We start from the raw sequence: 23,224 nt of genomic DNA, 5'->3' as shown, positions 1-23,224 counted from the left end.
GAAGGTGGGCTTAGGAGGCCTATGGAGAGGACACCTCTGAAGAACTCCTCTGTGAGGCCCTGCAGCCCTTGGGACTCTTTCTTGGTCTCCAGGCGATAAACAAAACCACCATCCATGAGCTCATTAAATCCCGGCCTGAAACAACAGACCCCGAACCTATTCACTCAAATTCTCCATGAAATGTGCAGGGTTTCTGCATCTCCCTCCACCTACAGCCCTGGGAACGGCCCACCAGGGGTCAGACATTCTGGAGGCCCCATTATATGCCTCTCATCTAACAGGAAAGCAACTGTGGCAGTCCAGGGTGTGAGAATTCACTGGCTCCATAACACCGGGGGGATGAGTATCTTAACAGTAACAAAGGGTAAAACAGAAGTAATTTTAATTTCAGAAGTGCCTGGCAATAGGCAGGAAGGTCAGTGAAGGCTTATTTAAGGGTTTCATCAGCATATTCCAGGTAACTCTAGAGGATCCAGAGCTGAGCACCTGTTAACCTCAAACTGGCCACCTCCTTAGGACCTGCAGAAGAAAACGTCAGAGCAGCTGGAGCTGCCCAGATGCGTGGCCACAGCCCAGGCCTGGCAGAGCTACAGGAGGCGATGCCTTTGTAAAATTCTCATCTTTCTTTCTTTCCTCCTCTTTGTATGGTTCTTTGGGCTTTACCAACCTAGAGGAAAACGCCGCTCAGATTGGGATGGAGTCATCACTCAAAACACTCGAGTGCCGACCACAGCTCACCACCAGGAGCCCCCATGTGTGTCCCTGGACAATGAGATGAAGAGACATAAATTTTCTGCCACAGATGATGGATCGCAGGCAGCTCAGACATATGAATTGCTACTGGTTCTTTTATGTGATAACAAGAAATTTTCTTGAAAAATGTTTAAATCATTTAGGTTTTGGTCTGTAAGAAAACCAAGTCTACAAGGGCCTATGCCACTATTTTAATATATTTGTCAGCCACCTAAGTGGGAGCCTTGGACTTGGCCCAGCTGGGTTTTTGGTTCCTCACCTGTAAAGAAGAAAGCTCGATTGGATGACCTTTAAAATTACTTCAATTTCAAATTCCTATGATTTTGACATAGCAGGAGACTCAATATTTATTAACTAAATGTGCTTAGATGTATACATGTGATAATGAGGGTAGCCAGAAAGAATCACTTGTTGGGAGAACTGTTTAGGTTAGACAAGACTTGTTCCAAGATAGGGATTTATTTCCTAGTGCTGACAAACCAGCCTCCAAAGCCAAATCTAAAACTGGTCAAAGGTATCTAACTTCACCTTGATGATTCTGAACATCAAAAACGTGTATTTTCATGTTTTCAATGTACAAGAAGGTCAGCGTTAACCACAGAAGAGTTTCCATTTGATCATTAAGGAGTCACTAAAAACCCTAGAAGGTGCTGGGGTCAAAAGACCGAGACTGCGCATTCTCTATGAGACATGATATGACGGTGGCCCCTTGGTTCATTCCTGAGGAGCAAGAGCATCAATGAACGCTCTCCTTTGGTGGTCTCTGAGTCTGACCCTGAGGTGGGGCGCAGTGCAGGCAGAAGGGCCATTTGGCCTCAGCTCCAGCTCCAGGGGGCTGTTTAGCTGCCACTTGGGAGCAGATCTGTTTTGGAGTCCTTTGGAGAGGCCTCGACTGAATGCCAACCCCAACTGAAGCCACTGCCCAGTGTGAGCCCAGGTGACGGGGGAGAGCAGATGCTGTGCTGGGAGCCTGAAGTCCCACAATTGCCAAGGCAGCCCCAGGGACCTGTGTGGGGCTGTCATGACACATTGAAGGGTACACTGTACTTTCGGAGCCTCACAGTGGTCCAGAACACCAAAGACAAGGAGGGAAGAAGGATAAGAGTGAAAGAAAAGCACACCTGGTCAACCAATCCCAAATCTCCACTGCTCATTATCTCCTCCTCACAGTCCCCACACCGTGGGCTCGCTGGCCGTGGGAGCTGGGCCGTCAGTCCTCCCCTCACTCCTGTGTGGATGGCGGAGAGGTGTCCGCCGGGAGCTGCTCTGCAGCAACTTCTGGTGGATGAAGCACCAACGTGTCCACGTTCTCCTGGTCCCTGCCGCCAACATGTCAACACACCACAGAGGACTGACATCGCGAGACAGAACTTAATTCCTAGTTCAGAGAGGCCGCACGCAGATGGTGGCTAAGGCCTCTGAGCTGTACTCTTTCCTAGGGCAATTTAACTCGGAGACCCACCTGAAGCCCAAGAGGCACAGCCACTCCTCAGCACGGATGCCAGCATCACAGAAGGCTCGCTCCTGATCCCGACTTCCTCCCCACTCCAGGTCCTAGGAGCCTCTGGCCTGGGGTGTGGTCAGTGCACAGGTGCTAGGAGGAGCAGCCAGGGAAGGAGGGTCGGCCTCACACGTGGCCTGGGGAAGGGTCCAGGAGCTCCCCAGAGACTCAACGACTCCATCAGCAAGGGAAAATTCTTTCATGCTTTTTGAAAAAGTATAATTCCTCACCCTTTGATTTGAAATTTCTAGTAAGACCATAGAGATATCAGTTATAAACATGCCCCAAGGACATTGTGTAGAAATTTATACTTATAGGTACAGAGCTGTTTTTTGGAGTTTGACTTCAATTGCAACAAAAATACAAAACACTTTAATGGGTACAGAGTTTCAGTTTGGGAAGATTAAAACATTCTGGCCGGGCGTGGTGGCTCAAGCCTGTAATCCCAGCACTTTGGGAGGCCGAGACAGGCGGATCACGAGGTCAGGAGATCGAGACCTGGCTAACACGGTGAAACCTTGTCTCTACTAAAAAAAAAAATACAAAAAACTAGCCGGGCGAGGTGGTGGGCGCCTGTAGTCCCAGCTACTCGGGAGGCTGAGGCAGGAGAATGGCATAAACCCAGGAGGCGGAGCTTGCAGTGAGCTGAGATCCGGCCGCTGCACTCCAGCCTGGGCAACAGAGCGAGACTCCGTCTCAAACAAACAAAAAAAAAACCACATTCTGGAAACAGATGATGGCGTACTTAATGCCTCTAAACTTATACCTAAAGATTGTTAAAATAGTACATTTTACGTTATATAAAAAAATGATATATATCATTCGTCTATGGTACTGGTTAATGTCTTGGTGTTGACACTTTCCTCCACCCCAGCCCGTGGCTCCGAGTGGAACTGCTGAGGAGTGCTGGCAGGAAGTGCTGGTAGGAAGGCGGGAACGCTCAGCATCCCTGCCCCACAAACCACCATGAGGAGTAAACAGCTCCAACTCCAACAGCACCTCTCACCCCCAACTCTGCCTGTGTGGGTCAAGTGCTACAAAAACAGTCGGGATTTCTGGGAGCCTGAGTACAGGTGGGATGTGCTGCACATGGTGACCTACAGGCTGAATCATTTTCCAACAGGAGGGGATGGAAAGTACGAGATACGGTGCAAAAACAGGAAAAGAAACTGCTGTGCAAGAGGAAATCCAAATCTTGCTTACGTTTCTGGAAAAGAAAAAAGTTCACAGTGGAAATTTTTATGTCTCTGGACTCCAAACTAATACAGGAATATCATTTCTACGAGAGCTACTTTTCATTAAGGCATTACTGAATAGGGATTCTCCTGGCCACCAAAAGACAACAGGGCCTTAACGTGACAGTGCCACTGAATCAACCCTTGGTTCTGAGCACTAGCAAGCAAAATGCGAATGCACTAGTGTGAGATGCGTGCCTGTCACCACCTCTGCATCCTCCACATAAATAAAGGTGCCAAATGGGCCCGAGCTCATGGATAAGTGAACTAAATTTCAAACTTTAGCTGAGAATTATATTCACAATGTTTGACCTTTCTTGAAGCCTCAGTGTCATCATGTGTAAAAGGAGGAAACTTACACAACTTGGTTTATTGTGAGAGTCACATGATAATTTTAAAAATCCTTGGTTAGCAGTAAAACATAACGTTTCTGAGAACATTCTAAATGTTCACAAACATCAATGTGCATGAGCCATGGACATTCACCCCTGAGATCTTAGTTCTGTGGGGTAGGGGTGAGCTCTGGACTTCGCGTACTTCATAATCCTGGCTCCAAAATACTGGTGCAGGAGGACATAGGCCACGTGGGAGATTATTTCTAAGGGTTCCTGAAGTGAAAACGGTAACAGAGGTGAATTTTAGGAAATAAAAGATGTTAACTAGAAGAGAGATGGACATAACTGGGGGGTAATGATACCCATGGGAAGAGAGAAACCATGTGTGAGGTGTCAGCCTGAGGAGACCAGGGGCTCACTGTGCTGCAGCAGAGATGTGACTAGAGGTGACCCTCCTGGCCGACTGCTAGAGAACAGCAGCACCGCTGTTGGGTCTCCGGCAGGAGGAGGAGGGGGCAGGAAACCAGCTCTGCCAGCGAGTCCCACCCTAGACCACGAATCACTTGGGCTCGAGATGATCACTGGCCTAGTATGAAAAGAAAGCCCCAACCTGTGCCTCCACGTACAGCCTCATTTCCATCAAACTGTGCCCACACAAATGTGTCAATCATCACACAAGCCACTCTGACGTGACAGAAGCCATGACATGGCCATTTTTACCACACAACACTCTGGCCAAGTGACAGGTACAATCTGCTGACAGGCAGCATCCTTTTTGCTAAACTTGAACTCTGCAGACCTGTAGCTCCTCGTCCACCAAGGCCAGGCTGAGAGGAGCGTCCGTGAATACAAAGTGCCAGGTGCTTGGAGGAGTGGGGAATCCCCGTTCCCAGGGCGGGCAGCCATCCATCTGGCCCCTCAGTGCTATTCTGGCAGCAAAGCAGCCTCCCCCGGCACCTAAGCCTGGACCTTCCCCGGCACCTCAGGCCCGGACCTTCCCCCGGCACCTCAGCCCGGACCTTCCCGGGCACCTCCGCCCGCACCTCAGCCCGGACCTCAGCCCGGACCTCCGCCGCCTTCACTGCAGCACTCCAGAGGAACAATTCAAAGATCAGGAGTTCCTGTTCCACACAGTAAGAGTCTTCAAAGATATTTATATACACATATATATTTTTTCTGGCCAGGTGCAATGGCTCACACCTGTCATCTCAGCACTTTGGGAGGTCATGGTGGACGGATCACCAGAGGTCAGGAGTTCCAGCCTGGCCAAAATGGTGAAACCCTGTCTCTACTAAAAACACAAAAAAATCAGCCGGGCGTGGTGGAGCGCGCCTGTAACCCCAGCTCCTCAGGAGTCTGAGGCAGGAGAATGGCTTGAACCTGGGAGGCAGCCATGTCAGTGAGCCGAGATGGCACCAGTACGCTCCAGCCTGGGCGATAGAGCAAGACTCTGTCTCAAGAAAAAAAAAAAAGTAAATTTTTTTTAAAGTAACAACCAATTCAAATGTTACTCTAGAGCCCTACAAAAGAGTGGTCCCCTGGCAATATATATATTTTAGTTCAAAATACTCACACCTTTTAACCCAGCAAGAACATTTCTACTAGTTTTCCTTAAAAACAGAACCTGACAAGTATTTTAAAATATACAACAGTTTATAATAAAATTGTAACAATTTAAATAACAATTAACAAGGACTTGGTTATACTTTGTGAGAGTCATGTAACTGGTATGTCCATCATTGATGTATGTCTACATACATCTACAAAAAGACAAAAAACATGGTGGTAGGTTAAAATAATTGCTATGCCATGTATATCATGACCCTGTTTATGTAAAACTATGTCCAACTAACCGCATCTATAGCGAGAGGCCTGGAATGATTTTGCCTGAAATGACATTTGCCAAAATGCAAAAGTCATTGCCTCAGGGCGGTGGGATTGCCTCTGTGTCATCTGAATCTTGCTTTACAAATATGTTTTAAACAGAAGAGCTTTTTAAAAAACAACAAAGTTTTATGAAGAATTTAATGACAGGTATGATATATTAGGTCTTTAAAGATAATCCAAATTATAAATACGCTATGGGTTTAAATGTTAAGAAAAGAAAGAAAATCACAGACTCCAATTCAATCAGTATAAACTCTCACCGTTTACATACAAGGTGTTTTGCTGGGACTACTGGAGAATATGAGTTAGTCATCTGTTTCCCTCTCCGTTCCCATTGGCTCAAGGCAGACAGCAGGGCGGCTGTGGCTGCTCCCAACCGCGCCTGCAGAGCTCGGCTTCACGTGGGCGCCCTGGAGGACAACCCTGGATTCTTCTGGAGGGGGGGCCTCTGGCTCTGTTTCTTTTTGATGAGCTACATCAGCACATTTTCTCCTCCCTCAACACACTCCTACTCCAGCGTGAACGCAGCTGCAGGAATTTCATCTTCTCCACGTTCCCACGGTGGAGTGGGAGACTTTTTTCTTTCATTAAAAAAAAAAAAAAGAAAATCCTCCAAACACACAAACTTACAGGAATCTGTGGCAAATAAAGCAGCAAACGTGTCTTACGGAAAACCTCCTACCCCAGAGGGCAAAGCCCACATTCTGTCTGTTCCCATAAGCGCAGGGACACAGTGAGGCTAATTCAGCAAAAACATACCTCTTCCCTGCCCCCAAGGCACAGCCTAAGCCCCTAGGCGGCGTCTGAGGAAAGAGACGACAATGGGGCGTGGAATGCAGAAATTGAATTCTGGCGGCTTAACTGAGGGCTTCCTGATGAGCAGTGAACCCTCAATTTAAAAACCAAACATACCTCTAGCTAGTTACCTAAGAATCCAAGATAAACAATTATAAGCAGGATTTCTATGCTCGATACTTGAAAATTCTGCCAGTGTCCATAACGAGATTCTTAATCATTCCATGTTTTACTTTGAAGAACACCCCTTCCTTTTTCTAGTAACTCACTTAAGTGCGATCATAGCAAAATTCACCCCGTCGTGCAACTTCTGATAAATCAAACAGTTTACAACTGCGTTCTCCTCATTCTAGGAACCCAAAAGAATGCCCAGAATGCCAAGAACAGTTAACAGGTATATGCAAATGTGCAACACTGATGTTAGCTTTAAAAGTAAGGAGTCCGGAGTGCTCTGTGCTGACCATCTTTCAGTGTAATTAAGTCTTCACATTCCGGAGGAGGACTACTGACACACCCTACCAAGTCCTGGGCTGTGCCTGGAGGTAAGTAACCACACTACCGCCTATGCTAGCATTTGCAGAGTTTATTTGATGGATAAGCAGGGAAAAGTTACTGTTTGCACTTCCTGTTTATCCTGCTAAAAATAGAAAGAGATGCTCCAAGTATCAACTTGGCTGTGCATTCTCTGGCAAGGGCCAGCTTCCCAAAACATTCCTGCACCCTTGGGGAGCAGAAAAACAGAGAAGTGCGTCCTTAACACTTAACACACTGTGTTTGCAACCTAAATATGCAGACTCAAGTCCAGACCCTCTCATCGTGGCCAATCCATTCTGGTAACTGCTGTTGTTCTTACTTAAATGGGCACAGCGATACAGAGAAGGGCAAAGACAGCTGTTATTTGTCCAAAAGAAAAGCCCACAGCTTTTCACAGTCCCTGGCCAGATGCAGCAGAAGCATAGCAAATAAAGAAGAAAGGCACTGAGGCCTAAGGCTGTGTCCTTTTGCCCCCAAATGCCATGTAGTCATCGAGAGAACGTCCTGATCATCCCAGGAGAATGAAAGCGAAGTCATTCCGGCCTGTTGTCTGAGCCCCAACTGCAGCCTCTCTGCAAGCGGGGCTCTGACCCTGGTATAAGCCAAGAGCCCTTTAGCAGTCTGATGATGCTTGGGAACCCCTTTCTCAAAATAACGTTCTTAAAGGCATAGAATAAAGCACAGGGGATTATAGAGGAAATTATTTTGAAGACAATTATCACAAAAGTAAAGCAAATGTGTGGCACGTTACTTTTCTTATTCATGCATTAAAGAACAATATGGACCATTGTTTTAAAATAATGATTACTGTAAATGATATTTAGGATATCGGAATGTAACTACCATAGGATATGAAAATATCTGTCATTTCTGTTGGTAACAAAGTGACAGGCCCAGCTAATCCCACTGGGCTGTGCTGTGTGCATTCCCAGTGAGGACAGGGAGGCAGCTGAGGATGCCACACTCCTGTGCCCACCTGGGGCATTCGTCAGGCTTGGAGCCCTCTCAGAGAAGCACAGGAAGTTTCCTATTATCAGGGGAAGAGAGGATTTTTTTTTTTAAGTTTTGAACAAATATGTTTATTAAAAAGTCAAAGTATTCACATATGGAGGATGGCTGAATTTTGGAAATAAAGGCTGGAGATAAACCCCTAAAACCTCATCCAGGGCCATGGCTCAGATCCAGGGGTCTGCTCATCAGCCCTGGTAAGGTGGACAGTCCCTTCTATTTTTAACAGCTTTATTCCAATATAATTCACATAAACTTCACCCATTTAAAGTGTAGAATTCAGTGGTTGTTGGTATTTACACAAATCTCTAATTCTAGAACATTTCTATCACCCCAGAAAGAAACCCCCTCCCTCCCAATTCTCCCTACCTCTCAGCCCCTGGCAACCATGAGTCATGGATTTGCCCATTCTGGACTTTTCACATTACAGAGGATTCTCGTCACGTGTGGTAGTTTGTTCTCTAAAATCGACATGGTCACTGAATTACTGAGCACGGAACCATTGCTTCCGGGGGAATACAGGCTTAGGTTCCTGTGAGCCTCTGGTCACAACATTCTCATCAATACACAATCCTTGAATAATGAGAATCAACTTCAAAAGTCATCATACAATATGGGAACTTCTATGTCTGGCTTCTCTCACTTTTAAACATAAGGTTTCTGAGGTTCATCCATCTGTAGCATGTGTCAGTGCATCATTTTTTTACGGCTCAATAATATTCCACTGCATGACTAGACACACACACGCATGCACACACTGTTGACTAAACACACGCGCGCATGCACTTTGTTGACTAGACACGCACATGCACACTGTTGACTAGACACACATGCGTGCACACACTTTGTTGACTAGACACACGCACATGCACGCACTTTTTCTACTAGACGCACACGCACATGCACGCACTGTTGACTAGACAAACGCGCATGCACACACTTGACTAGACACGTGCACGCACACACTTCGTTGACTAGACACGCGCACGCACACACTTCGTTGACTAGACACACACGCGCATGCACACTTTGTTGACTAGACACACACGCGCATGCACGCATTTTGTTTATCCATTCATCAGCTGATGGACGCGTGGGTTGTTCCCGCCTTATGGATATTGTGAATAATGTTGCTATGAACATTTGTGTACTTTTTGTGTGGGTGCATTTTTCCATGTGCTAGTATTTTGCTGAAGGGTTTTTACATCTACATTCATAAAGGAATGCTATTCTGTAGTTTATCACTGTGTCTTTGTATGGTTTGGAGGAAGAGATTATTTTAAGCGACAGATTAATTTTTCCTTTTTTTTGAGATGGAGTTTCGCTCTGTCACCCAGGCTGGAGGGCAGTGGTGCAATCTTGGCTCACTGCAACCTCCACCTCCTGGGTTCAAGCAATTCTCCTGCCTCAATCCAGCGAGCAGCTGGGACTACAGGCACGTGCCACTACATCTGGCTAATTTTTATATTTTTTAGTAGAGATAGGGTTTCACCATGCTGGCCAGGCTTGTCTCGAACTTCTGACCTCAAGTGATCCACCTGCCTCGGCCTCCCAAAGTGCTGGGATCACAGGCGTGAGCCACTGCACTCAGCTGAGAAACAGATTAATTTTTTTAAGCATAATTGGGGTCTATTTCGACATGTATTAGGAGAATGCTGACTTTTCCTCTGTGATCATAAATTCTCTCTTAAAATATATTTAAATAAAATATGTCCGTGTATAGAAAGTTATTAAGTAAATGACAGAGTGGGTATGGCTGCAGTAGAATCATGAAAATAGCATGACCGTGACTGACCCCTCAACACCCCTGCTGCAGTAAAAAGGCTGTGGGATTGAGTGTTGCCTCTCAGGGGGTCTCAGCTCTGCCCCAAACACACAGATTACTAAACATCCGCACAGATTACTATGCAGGGAGGGTGCCTGACTGTGCACAGGATACAACTGCCCCTAACCGCCACCTGGAATGTCGTCATCTTTACAGTCAAATCCACTGAGGACAGTGAGAGGCAGCTCTGATTTTCCCAAGGACAGGACCGAGGGGCCAGTGATGTATACGCAGGACCAGCCAAGGGCTTGTCATCAGCAGATTTCGCTATTAAGCCCTGACAACAACCCCAGAGGCAGGCACTGCCACCCGTGCTACAGGTGAGGACATTAGAGCTCTGCAGGACAAGGCGCGTGTCTGTGTCACAAAGCCAGGGAGAAGGTGGGGTCTGAGTTCGGGTCTCCCTAGCTCCACGCTGTAACGTGACAGAGAAAGGCAGGGGCTGCTGGCGACATGCTCACGTTACAACCACGAGACGTAGAAATCCTAAGCCAGCCAGTTAAACTGGGCTACTACTCAGAGGGCAGAGGAAGAAGGAAAAAGAAATGACGAAGACTGAACACAGGCCCAGCCAGCAAGCTGGAAAGAGGCGGAGCTGTCCAAGCCGCTGCTGGAGGTTAGCACATTCCCACTGGCAACACACAAGCCCACTTTCTGGTCCCACCTCAGCTTTGGTGCATCCCGAGTAGAGGGTGCCAAGACTCCTGGGGCCAATTGCCAAAGGGCACGGTGCCTTCTGCCGGCCTTCACCCCAGCTCCACAGTCAACAGGGCCAAAAGACTTGTTTCCTGCACAACGGGCAATAAAGCCTGTGCGCACATCTGCAGTTTACACCACACCTTCTTCACACCATTGCTCAACCCACACCATGTGAGCAAATGCTGTGACCTCGGATGGCAGGGGTACAGCCAGGAACACACGCCCCGCAACGCTCCTGGTCGGGTGGAGACAGACGGCAAACGAGCTCTGGGAGCAAGGGACAGAGCACAGAGGAAGCTGAGTAAGAGGACAGAGGACAACGTGCAGAGGGGAACACGGGCTCATCAGATCAAGCAGCTGAGACCAGGCCTTCCTGAGAAGGCGGCCTGTGAACAGATACAGATACCCAGGCAATGTGAAGGAGTGGAGAGTTCCAGGTCGGGGGCAGGGCGCACAGGCCTCCATTCCAGGACCAGCAAAGCAGCAGGTGGCCACTGCAAGAGGGCAGTATACAGAGGACCGAGGTGTGGCGTGCTGGAGGCTGTGCAGAACCCTGCAGAGACAGTGAGGGTCCTTGTCCCCCAGCAACCCTGAGGGACTGATGTGGAAGCTGAAGCTCAGCCCGTCCCCCAGGCCACTGTGAGGAAGTGACAGCTGTGTTGACTTCTCAGCACCATCAGCAGGATACCCAGGCCCAGCGAGAACGGCAGATGCAGAGTGTTCTGATCTTGTGCCAGAGAATCTGTCTGAAGTGAGGTCAACGAGTCTCCTGCCGTTCCCTTCACCACCACAGATGGGAATAACAGCCATCGCTAGTATTTACAGAGCAGGGGCGAGGAGCTGGCGGCACGCTGCTCAGCATCACCCTTACAGAAACTGGATGGGGGCTACGATGTGAGTACCCTCGTTTTGCAAAGCAGGACACTGGGGTGAAGGAGGCGGAGGGCCTCGTCTGAGAACTCGCCCAGCACCCTGCTGCTGCTTCCTGTAGTCTCAGCTCAGGCTTTCCTCCGGGAAACCTCTCCTAGCTGTCCCAGAGACTCTGCCAGCAGATCCACGAGGGCAGACAGGGCACACGGCAACCTCACTTTGCAAGTGTCACCACTGGCTGCTTGGCTCCTTGAGGCGGTCAGTGTTCACCACGTGCACTGCGGGGCCGCCCAAAGAAGGAGAGTCAGTTATAAAAATGCCATTTTCCCAATATCAAGCCTCACCTGCAGGTGCTTCTTTCTTTCAGCATATTATCTTGAAACAACAAGGTTCTCTGAAGTTTGGAGATGGAAAACAAATCTAAATGCAGTTCAGGGACGTGAGCAGTATGAGGTCCCACAGCAGCAGGGCACCCCTTCCCTTTCAACCATTAACCTATGTTAGTCATTTATTTTAACATAAAATGATATTATTAGTTCTGGTGAAACTGGGCCTCAGAGCTAAAGTTAACCAAAGTTATCATCTAAAGCTAACATATTCCCTACTCCCAACGAGATGATGGAAAGCACGCGCCAGTAACCCCAAGTTTCATTCTGAGGCCACTGACTCAAGCCTCCTTATCACCAAGTTATTTCACTTCTAGTTAAACGACTGGAAGTATCAATATTATTCTGTCTTCAGTATTTAAAAGTCAGAAGTCAATACCATTTAAGGTAGAAAACACAATGTGAGTATTTTAAGTATATTAAATTAATGTTGATCAAACACATTTTAATTTCTTTACTCTCCTACTACAGGTTAGAAAACAGAACCAAATGTAATGACAGAAAAAACTGAAAACTATATTTTAAAAATGATTGTTCAACAAGACCAGGCAGCCACTCAACCACTTCAGTACCTCGTTTCTGGATGAAGACCCTGAGCAGGGGGTTTGCACTGGAAACCGCCTTGCAGAAGTTGTCGTCATTGTTGATGGGCAGCAGGTCTCCGTGCACATCTGCGTAGCCAATAGTTACATCACTGTTGGAGATATGGTGGGTGTGCACAACCAGCTTGTAGAAATCTTCAAACTTCCCAGGCTTGTGACGGTCCAGAGAGAACCTTCGGAATTCCGCCCCAAACTGCAATGCAAGAGACAGGGGTTGGGGCGGGGGGGGGGGGGCATTAATAAACACCAGAGAAATATCCAGAAACAGGGTGTGGTTAGTGTACTTAACAAACAAGCATTTATATTCCACATTTTCTTTAATCAATCATCCACTGATAGACACTTAAGTGATTTCATCTTTGCTATTAGGAATCGTGCTGGAATGAAGATACAAATGCAGGTATTCTTTCAATACGATTTACTTTCCTTTGGGTAGAAACAATAGTAAGACTGCGGGATCCAATGGTAACTCCATTTTCAGTTCTGAGATATCTCATACCGTTTTCTGCAGAGGCTGACGAATTTAAAATGTTGTATTAAAAAAAAAAAAAAAAGGACAAGCATTTATTAATTCTCCACAAGGTCCTGGGGAGATAGTGACAAACAGCTCAGTTCTCACAGAGCTCGCAGTGACTAAATAAGAAATTATAACACAGGAAGAGGGACCCTAAAAAATTAAAAGCAGTAATGACTCAGGCAGCAGCTCTCTCATCCACACTGACCCAGGACGGCCCTCTCGTCCACACCGACCGAGGGGCAGCTCAGTCATGAACACAGATGAATATCCTGAGGACAGGATAGGACAGGCTGCATAGCTCATGTTGTAGGAAAAAGCAACGTCAAAATTAATGTAAATTTTTTAGGTGGCATGAAAGGAGAATCCTTCCTCAGCAAGGTCCCTTGCCTCATCTGAGGTTGTGAGGGGGCATCTGCACAGCTCCAGGCAGGCCTTCGGAAACTCAGAGGCAGGAGAGGACGCAAGGCCAGATGAAACCTCGGAACTTTTTCCAAAGGCAAAAGACCATTAAGACCGTACGGGTCTTAATTTTAAGCTAGGAAGTGTCTTCATTAGATTTGTATTTTAGTAAGACAAAATGGTTACATTTCAAAAGGATCAGAAGCAGATGTAAAATTGCAAGAATAAAGGAACCTGGTTAAAATCAGACAAGTCCAAGGGAGACAGGATGATGGTCTGGTCTCTTTCCCAAAGGCGGCATGCACACCCCCCTCCGAGCTGTCATTAGGTGGTCCAGGTTTGGGAAATGTCTAGGGACTAACCTCTTTTCCAGCAGACCCTAACCCTGGCCCAGAAGCCCATGAGCTGCCCACAGAGCTCCAGGATACCCTCCAAGAGAGGATCCCAGGGGGACATGAGGTTAGGGTCATGCCCAAGGGTTCTGGCTCCTGTCATTCCTCACTTGGCAATTAGGAACCTTTATTCATCAGGAGGTACATATTCTGTGTTCTTCAATACAGTTGAAAACTAATTACATTGGTTCCAAAATATACAAAAATAAAGTGTCTAATGTTTATGGAAAGCTAGTCATTATATCATCTAGACACTATATGAATGAGTCAGGGAAAATCATCTAAACTCATATGTGCTTGCACCAGGATCACCTGGAGGCCCCCCAGAATTCTGGATTTGACTGTGCTCAGGTACAGCCCAAGAATCTGCATTTTTAACAAGCTCCTGAAAGAGTTGATGCTATTGATCTGGGGACCATACACAGAGAACCACTGGTTGTATGAGAATCAGCCACTAGACCTTAACCTCCACAGATTCTTTGTGAAACTGAATTGCTCGAGAACAAATCTCCTTTTCTACCTCCCTTTCAAAAAGCACTTTCCCCAGGTTACCAAAGGCAAAACAAACCTCTCACCCATTGTGCACTGCCCTCGGCAATTAAAAAAACAAAAATCCCCAGGGCTCACCACAATGGGATAGTTCAAAATACTGGCTCGGGGCAGGCACGGTGGCTCACGCCTGTAATCCCAGCAGTTTGGGAGGCCAAGTAGGGCGGATTACTTGAGGTCAGGAGTCCATGACCAGCCTGGCCAACATGGTGAAAACCCATCTCTACTAAAAATACAAAAAGATGAGCCAGGTGTGGTGGCATACACCTGTAATCCCAACGTCTCAGGAGTCCGAGGCAGGAGAATCACTTGAACCTGGGAGACGGAGGTTGCAGTGAGCCAAGATCACGCCACTGCACTTCAGCCTGGGCAAAAGAGTGAGACTTGGTCTCAAAAATAATAGCAATAATAATAGTTTGGGAGAAGCCACTTCCAATGACTACTCAAAACCCCTCTAACCCACTATCTATGTACTCAGTAAGGGAAGAAGTGTGACCCCAGAACTTGGTGTCTGGACAGGTACATGCTCTGAACACAGCTGCACTCTGGAAGGGGCAGAGGAAAGGGCTCCCCTCTATCTCCTGCAAGTGTCAGAAGTGCACAGCAGAGCAAACCCTTGAAATCCCTCCCCATTATTCAAAGGGACACGTTACATTTCTGCTCAGCGTTCACCCAAGGATGCCGCTGGCACAGCACGTAGGCAATGCAGATTCTTTCACACACAGGGGCTCCAAAACTGTGACACACACATGTAAAGTCTACAACGTAAGTTTTATGCAGCATCTGTTAGATCCAGTTTCCAATAAAATCACAAAGCATTTATTTCACGAACATCAATCCTTGTCTTTCCCATCTCATAGAGCTCATATATACTCACATGGTTTGCATCTGTGTCCCCACCCAGATCTCATGTTGAATTGTAATCCCCAGTGTTGGAGGAGGGGCCTGGTGGGAGGTGACTGGATCATGAGGATGGAGCTCTTATGAACGGTCAAGCACCATCTCCCAGTGCCGTTCTCTTGATGGTGAGTGAGTGAGTGAGTGATCACGAGATCCGGTTGTTTTGAAAGTGTGTAGCACCTTCCCCCTCTTTTAGTCCTGCTCCTGCCATGTAGGAAGCCTACTCCCATCTTGCCTTCTGCCATGAGTAAAAGCTCCCTGAGGCCTTCCCAGGAGCAGCTTCCCACTATGCTTCCTGTGCAGCCTGTGGAACCATGAGTCAATTAAGTCTCTTTTCTGTATAAATTATCCAGTCTCAAGCATGTTTTTATAGCAATGCAAGAAGGACTAATACAGAAAATTGGTAGCAAGGAGTCGGGCATTGCTATAAAGATACCTGAGTATGTGGAAGCAACTTTGGAATTGGGTGTGGAGGGCTCAGAAGAAGACGGGAAGATGAGGGAAAATCTGGAACTCCCTAGAGATTGTGGAATGGTTGTGACCAAAATGCTGATAGTGATATGGACAATGAAGTCCAGGCTGAGGAGGTCTCAGATGGAAATGAGGAACTTACCGGGAACTAGAGTAAAGGTCACTGTGATGGTTAATACTGAGTGTCAACTTGATTGGATTCAGGGATAGAAAGTATTAATCCTGGGTGTGCCTTTGTGGGTACTGCCAAAAGAGATTAACATTTGAGCCAGTGGGCTGGGGAAGGCAGATCCATCCTTAATCTGGTGGACACAATCCAATCAGCTTCCAGCAAATATAAAGCAGGAAGAAAGGGCTGGGCGTGGTGGCTCACACCTGTAATCCCAGCACTTTGGGAGGTCGAAGCGGGCAGATCATGAGGTCAGGAGATCGAGACCATCCTGGCTAACACTGTGAAACCCCGTCTCTACTAAAAATCCAAAAAAATTAACCAGGTGTGGTGGTGGGCACCTATAGTCCCAGCTGCTTGGGAGGCTGAGGCAGGAGAATGGAGTGAACCCAGGAGGTGCAGGCTGCAGTGAGCTGAGATGGTGCCACTGCACTCCAGCCTGGGCAACAGAGTGAGACTGTCTCAAAAAAAAAAAAAACCGGAAGGAAAACCTGAAAAGGAGAAATGGGCTTAGCCTCCCAGCCTACATCTTTCTCCCGTGCTGGATGCTTCCTGCTCTACAACATCACACTCCAAGTTCCTCAGTTTTGGGACTTGGACTGGCTCTCCTTGCTCCTCAGCTTGCAGATGGCCCATTGTTGGACCTTGTGATCAAGAAAGTTAATACTTTATTATAAACTCTCCTGCCTCTCTCTCTCTCTATATATATACTCTCTCCTATATATGACTTTGTATATATATTTATACAAATAAAAATACATCTTATATAAAATACAAATTCTATACAATTTTTATATATTTAATATAATTTATATATTTAATATAGTTTTATATGATTATATAAAATATAATATTTTACATAAAAATGTATTTTTATATATATATCTCCTATTTGTTCTGTCCCTTTAAGAGAACACGGACTAATACTAATACAGTCATTTTTGCTATGCTTTAGCAAAGATCCTGGCTGCATTTTGTGCCCCTGCTCTAAGGGATCTGTGGAACTCTGAAGTTGAGAGTGTGTATCTGGTGTAAGAAATTTCTAAATGGGAAAGCATTCAAGATGTGGCCTGACTGTTTCTAACAACCTATGCTCATATGCATGAGCCAAGGAATAACCTAAAGCTGGAATTTGTGTTTAAAAGGGAAGCAGAGCATAAGAGTTCAGAAAACTTGCAGCCTGGCCATGTGGTAGAAAAGAAAAGTCCATTTTCAGGGCAGGAATTCAAGCAGGCTGCAGAAATTTCCATAACTAAAAGGAAGGCAAATGCTGATAGCTAAAACTATGGGGAGATAACCTCAAAGGCATTTCAGAGACCATGATGGCAGCCCCTCCCAAAACAGGCCCAGAGGCCTAGGAGGGCTGAATGGCTTTCTTGGCTGACCCAGGGCCCCACTACCCTGCGCAGCCTTGGGACATTGCTCCCTGCATCCTGGCCTGTGGCTCAAAGGGGCCCAGGTACATAGGGACACTGCTTCAGGGGGCACAAGCCATAAACCTTGGCAGTTTCCACATGGCGTTAAGCCTGTGGGTGTACAAAATGCAAGATTTGAGGCTTAGAAGCCTCCGCCTACATTTCAGAGAATGTATGGAAACACCTGCATGCCCAGGCAGAAGTCTGCTGCAGGGACAGAGCCCTCATGGAGAACCCCTACGAGGGCAGCGCAAAGAGGAAATGTGGGGTTGGAGCCCTGCTACAGAGTCCCCACTGGGGCACTGTGCAGTGGAACTGTGAGAAGAGGACCACATCCTCCAGACCCCAGAATGCTAGATCCACTGACAGTCTGCACCATGTGCCTGAAAAAGCCACAGGCCCTCAACACCAGACCTTGAGTGCAGCCAAGGGGGCTGAACCCTGCAGAGCTACAGGGGCAGAGCTGCCCAAGGCCTTGGGAGCCCATCCCACAAACCAGTGTGCCCTGGATGTGGGGCATGGAATCAAAGGAAGTTATTTGGAGCTTTAAGATTTAATGACTGCCCTACTGGGTTTTGGACTTGCATGGGGCCTGTAGCCCCTGCCTTTTGGCTAATTTCTCCATTTTGGGACAGAAGCATTTACCCAAGGCCCGTGCCCCCATCATATCTTGGAAGTAACTAACTTGTTTTTTATTTTACAGGCTTATAGGTGGAAGGGACTAGCCTTGTCTCAGATGAAACTCTGAACTTTTGAGATAATGCTGGAATGAGTTAAGACTCTGGGGGACTGTGGGGAAGGCATGAATGTATGTTGAAATGTGAGAAGCACATGGGATTTGGGAGTGGCCAGGGGCAGAATGATATGCTTTGGATCTGTGTCCCCATCCAAATCTCATGTCAAGTTGAAATCCCCAGTGTTGGAGGAGGGGCCCGGTAGGAGGTGATTGTTGGATCATGGGCGCAGAGTTCTCATGAATGGTTTAGCACCATCCCCTCAGTGCTATTCTCGTGATAATGAGTGAGGTCTCGTGAGATCTGTTCATTTAAAACTGTAGGGCACCTCCCCACTCTCTTTTGGTCCTGTCCTGCCATGTAAGACTCCTTCCCCTTCTGCTATGATTTAAAGTTTCCTGAGGCCTCCTCAGAAGCAGATGCTGCCATGCTTCCTGTACAGCCTGTGGAACCATGAGCCAATTAAACCTGTTGTCTTTATAAACTATCCAGTCTCCAGTATTTCTTTACAGCAATGTGACAATGGACTAATACATATACCAACTTCCAAAGCAATTTGTTTTTATCACTATAAACTAAACACATAGGATAATTTAATCATGTCTAATACAACTAGTAAGAGTGTTTTTGACTTTTACATGTAATTCTCACTTCAGTATCCCCGCAAAGGGACACAGCTCGCTTTCACCTCAGGAACACCAGGCCTCCCTGGGCTAAATGCTAGTTCTACAATGTTTCAATCTTAACTTTATTTAGCAACTAACCCTAAAACACATCTCAATTTCTCAATACTTTCAATACTTTTCTCAAAATATGTCTTAGCATGTTAATTTGAAATGAAAAAAAAAAAAAAATTCACACTGTTTCCTGAGAGAAAAGGCTGATTTGTGTTTAATGATGAGGCTGACTTTGCCAGCCCAGTTATATGGTAAACATGCTTCATATGTTGAATGAGCTCCAAAGTTTTGACAAAAAGAGATGTGAAATGTGACACGATAAAAGCATTTTATTTAAAAATCGTATCGGTATTGAGTACTAAATATTTTTACTTCCCCATCATATCAAACAAGCATCCTCTAAATGAAGGAATTAGCAGGTGTAATTCATTGTCATATACTTCTTGGTAAAGTCCTTTTAGTATACTTACCAGAAACTGAAACAGTGAATGGCTCTAATGACCAGGCAATAAACCTTGCCAGTCAGGTAGTTTCCAGTTACTTGCTTTCAACAAAATATAAAGTTGTCCTAATTGAACTGTCAGCTAATTATCAAAATAATTTTGACAGACCACTCTATTATTTTTGTCACACAACCTGTTGACAGTTCAAAGAGCTGAACTGTGCTTAGGGGCCTTCACTCCCATCCACCTGAGTGTGCGAATGAAGCTTCACAATGTTGACACCCAACAACAAAAACAGCAAAACAATTGGTGCCAGCCTACCCCATTTGGCAATAAATACTTAACAGTAAATGAAAGATTTTTCAAATGTTTACTTTGGATGGCTAGTGATTATTTATCAAACTACACAACTATGTTCCAATCACCATTTGATAATACTTGTAATAACTCAATCTAGACATTTTTTACTATAAAAATTTATTTCATTTATAATTGTGGATTTACCATCTTAACTATTTTTAAGTGTACAGGTCAGGAGTGTACATTGACACTGCTATGCACCCGCTCTCTAGATTGCTTTTCATCTTGCAAACTAGAACTCTATACTAGTAAACAACCTAAAAATATTTTTAACAAATAGAGCCTCAGGGCCACAAGAGAAAAATGTTTGAACTTCAATTTATATACATATTTTTGTTGCAGAGAAGAGTTACAGGGTAATGAAGCATAAGTTATTAGAATAAAATATTAGGACAAAATCTCTTGAGGGAGTAATGGGAAGAACAAAGATAAAAACAATGTAAAATTTAGGATTAGAAAAGAGCTCTTCAGAGTCAGAAAAGTGGCAAAAATAAGAGCCTGTTTATCCTATTCTAAAATGCATGATAGTAGAACCAAATCATTCCATAAAATGCATGAGAGTAGGATCAAATCACTACAGCATTTAGATTTCATTGGTTGTATTTAGAAGATCATGCACCAAAAGCTTTATTTTTAAATGGAATATTTACGGCATGCTGTAAATTATATCCTTTGCAACTATTTATATTTACTCAAAAAAAATCAAGTGCTAACTTAAAAATATATCATCCCCCTTTATACTGGTAGTTTTCCAAAATTCTTCTAGGCGTCATGTGACATTTGAAGACCATTACATTAGAGTTCAGGGATCACTATGAAAATGCCTAAACCACCATTAAAGGTTAGCAAGAAACTTGGCACTCCCTAATATTTTCATTGTTTTTCATGTGGGTGTTTGTTCATATAGCAGGGCTTACAACAGGGCGACTGCTTCAACATCTGCTGGACTTTGTTCATTCACCTACTATCCTGCACATAAAATGCCTCAGAGGGAGCTATCCTATTCTGGGAGTTCACCTCCTCACTCCAAACCAGCGACCAATTTCAATGAAAGATCAATACTCAAGCCAGGCATGGTGGTATATACCTGAGTCCCAGCTACTTGGAGGCTGAGGCAGGAGCCCAGGAGTTCTAGGTCAGCCTGGGCAACATAGCAAGACCTTGTTTCTGTCAAGAAAAAAAAAATTCAAATTTCCTAAGAAAAGATTGCATTGCTGTGCGTGGCCTAGGTTAGTAGCAAGTTAATAGATAACCACATCAAAAAGTCCACGTTGGCCAGATGCGGTGGCTCATGCCTGTAATCCCAGCACTTTGGGAGGCCAAGGCCAGTGGATTGCTTAAGGTCAGGAGTCTGAGACCAGTCTGGCCAACATAGTGAAACTCTGCCTCTACTAAAAATACAGAAAAACTTAGGCAGGTGTGGTGGCACACGCTTGTAGTCCCAGCTACTTGGGAGGGTGCTCCAGGAGAATTGCTTGAACATAGGAGGCAGAGGTTGCAGTGAGCCAAGATTGCACCACTGCACTCCAGCTTGGGCAACAGTGAGACGCCATCTCGAAAAAAGAAAACAAACAAACAAACACCACCTTTCCCTCACCAGTACCTGACACCACGAGCTGTATCATTTCCCCCTAAAAGGACCCAGGGTTCTGAGGCAAAATGGTTAATTCCAGGTATATGGCAAGAAATATATGTAAGCCTATGAATCCCATGTTTTTTTTTTTTTTAAAGAATAAGATTATTTGTTGTTGGGAAATTCACAGGTGTGCAAATTCTTATTCTTCAATGCTTCTAGCAAAATGAACCCTCATGCATTATTTAGATAATGATTATTCTATTTTGTAGTTGATCTCAACTATTATTCCTACAATAGGATAGTAAAAAATGCGGGTGGGGGGGAGATTTCATCTTTTAAAATTATTAAAAATGATCTCAAATACAAAATACCAAGATCAATAAGCAAAAGTGTATCAACTTCTGGCTAGGTGTGGTGGCTCAAATCTGTAATCCCAGGACTTTGGGAGGCCAAGGTGGGCGGATTGCTTGAGTCTAGGAGTTCGATACCAGCCTGGGCAACATGGGGAAACCATGTCTCTACAAAAAAATACAAAAATTAGCCAGGCATGGTGGCACATGCCTGTAGTCCCAATTACTTGGGAGGCAGAGGCAGGAGGATCGTTTGAACCTGGGATATGGAGGCTGCAGTGAACTGAGACTGCACCATTGCACTCCAGCCTAGATGACAGATTAAGACCCTGCAGCTATTTATATTTTTTTTGATATACAAAGTGTATCAAAAGCTTCTAAATGCAAATAATTTTTATTTTCTTTAAAATGTATTCAATGATAACATGATTAAACTATAAATAGAAAGTAAGAAATGTCCATCTAATCACCTATATCATATCAATCTCTCTCTATTAATCATATCTACCTATTCCCCCAACTATAACTTCTTATCATAATTTTGACCCTTTTTCTTCCAGAAGAAGGGATAGAGCGCTGAGAAGCGTTTTTTGAATGAATAATACCTGTGAGCCAGTTGTAATAAAAGTAATGTTCCATACAGCTCTTGGTCAATAAACAAGGAGACAAAAAGATGATGGAAACCCAAGACAGCTAAGAGCCTGGGAAGCATGACAGGAAAGTGCTGTTTTAAGTTCATCTCCAAGAACTTCCAGAATGAAAGAGTAGGACCTGCAAAACTCTGCTCCTCCAATAAAGCGAGAATACTGGGAAAAACTGTCAAAACCAATTTTTAGAGAACCATAGAAATTAATCAATGGCTTGCAACAATGCAAGGAGTGTTTATTCTAGAAAAGCAGCTGAATCTCAGTAAGAGCAGCAAGCTTTGTGGTGCTTTCACTTCCTATCCCCCTCTCCTCAACTGTGAAATCCAGCAGCCTCACAGCCTGGGAGGCAGCAGAACCAGTCTGGAAGTTCCCCAAAGCCCACACTTGGGACTGTCATCGTCAGACCTGTCTTGCAGCCCCAGGAAAAGTCCCACTCCTAGGGTCAAGCTCAGTGGGAAAAGCCTTGTCCCCAGGGCATTTGTTGAAAACAATCAGCATCAGCTGTTTAACATTTAAAGCTAATATGATCAAAGTTTAAAAAAATTTTTTTTCATGGGCCAAATTTATTTTGTTAGTAGGACCAAAATAGGTTATCTACAAAGGGAACGACTAATTATAAACAAATAATTATTGCATACTCCCTGCCAATTTTACATCTCACAAAGCATTTGCTTTAATGACCTTACAATGAGTAACTTGCCTAAAACCACGGAAAGTGGGGATATTTTCAAAGCAGCTGCTTATGTGATATGGCTGGCAAAACCTCACCACCCCCCATCCCCAAACACACGTTATTAGTCATTCCTTTGAGTCAATACATTGTAGGCCTCTGTTAAAATATTATCTACAAACAGACAAATGAAACTATTCACATTTGGTTCAAACCAGTTGATTGAATGTCTTAGTCAATTAGTAAGGTCCTTTGTGAAAGGGACCCGGTAGCAGTTTTTTTTTTTTTTTTTTTTTTTTTTGAAAAGCCATCTGTATTTTAGACCCTCTGCAGCTATTTATATTTTTTATGAGAAAAATTAGATGCCAATTTAAAAATACATTATCTCCTTTACACTTGTTCTTAAAATTCTTTTAGAGGATATGTGATACTTGAAGATTGCTGCACTATGGGATAGAGATCACCATGAAAGTGCCTGGGCCGAGCACGGTGGCTCACGCCTATAATCCCAGCAACTTTGGGAGG

At 45.1% G+C, this 23,224-nt stretch overlaps 1 protein-coding gene across 1 annotated transcript in view; it reads right to left on the bottom strand.

The window, feature by feature from the left end:
• The window catches only part of PARD6G (par-6 family cell polarity regulator gamma), a 91,065-nt gene that overhangs the window by 33,837 nt on the left and 34,004 nt on the right, over positions 1–23,224 (bottom strand). Inside the window, exon 2 of the mRNA XM_008013688.3 lies at positions 12,401–12,623. Coding sequence (XP_008011879.3) covers positions 12,401–12,623 — 223 coding nt within the window. The remainder of the gene's footprint in view (positions 1–12,400; positions 12,624–23,224) is intronic.

The sequence above is a fragment of the Chlorocebus sabaeus genome, chromosome 18, assembly GCF_047675955.1.
Source record: "Chlorocebus sabaeus isolate Y175 chromosome 18, mChlSab1.0.hap1, whole genome shotgun sequence".
Taxonomy (NCBI): domain Eukaryota; kingdom Metazoa; phylum Chordata; class Mammalia; order Primates; family Cercopithecidae; genus Chlorocebus; species Chlorocebus sabaeus.
This window is presented reverse-complemented; position numbering and strand designations above follow the sequence as displayed.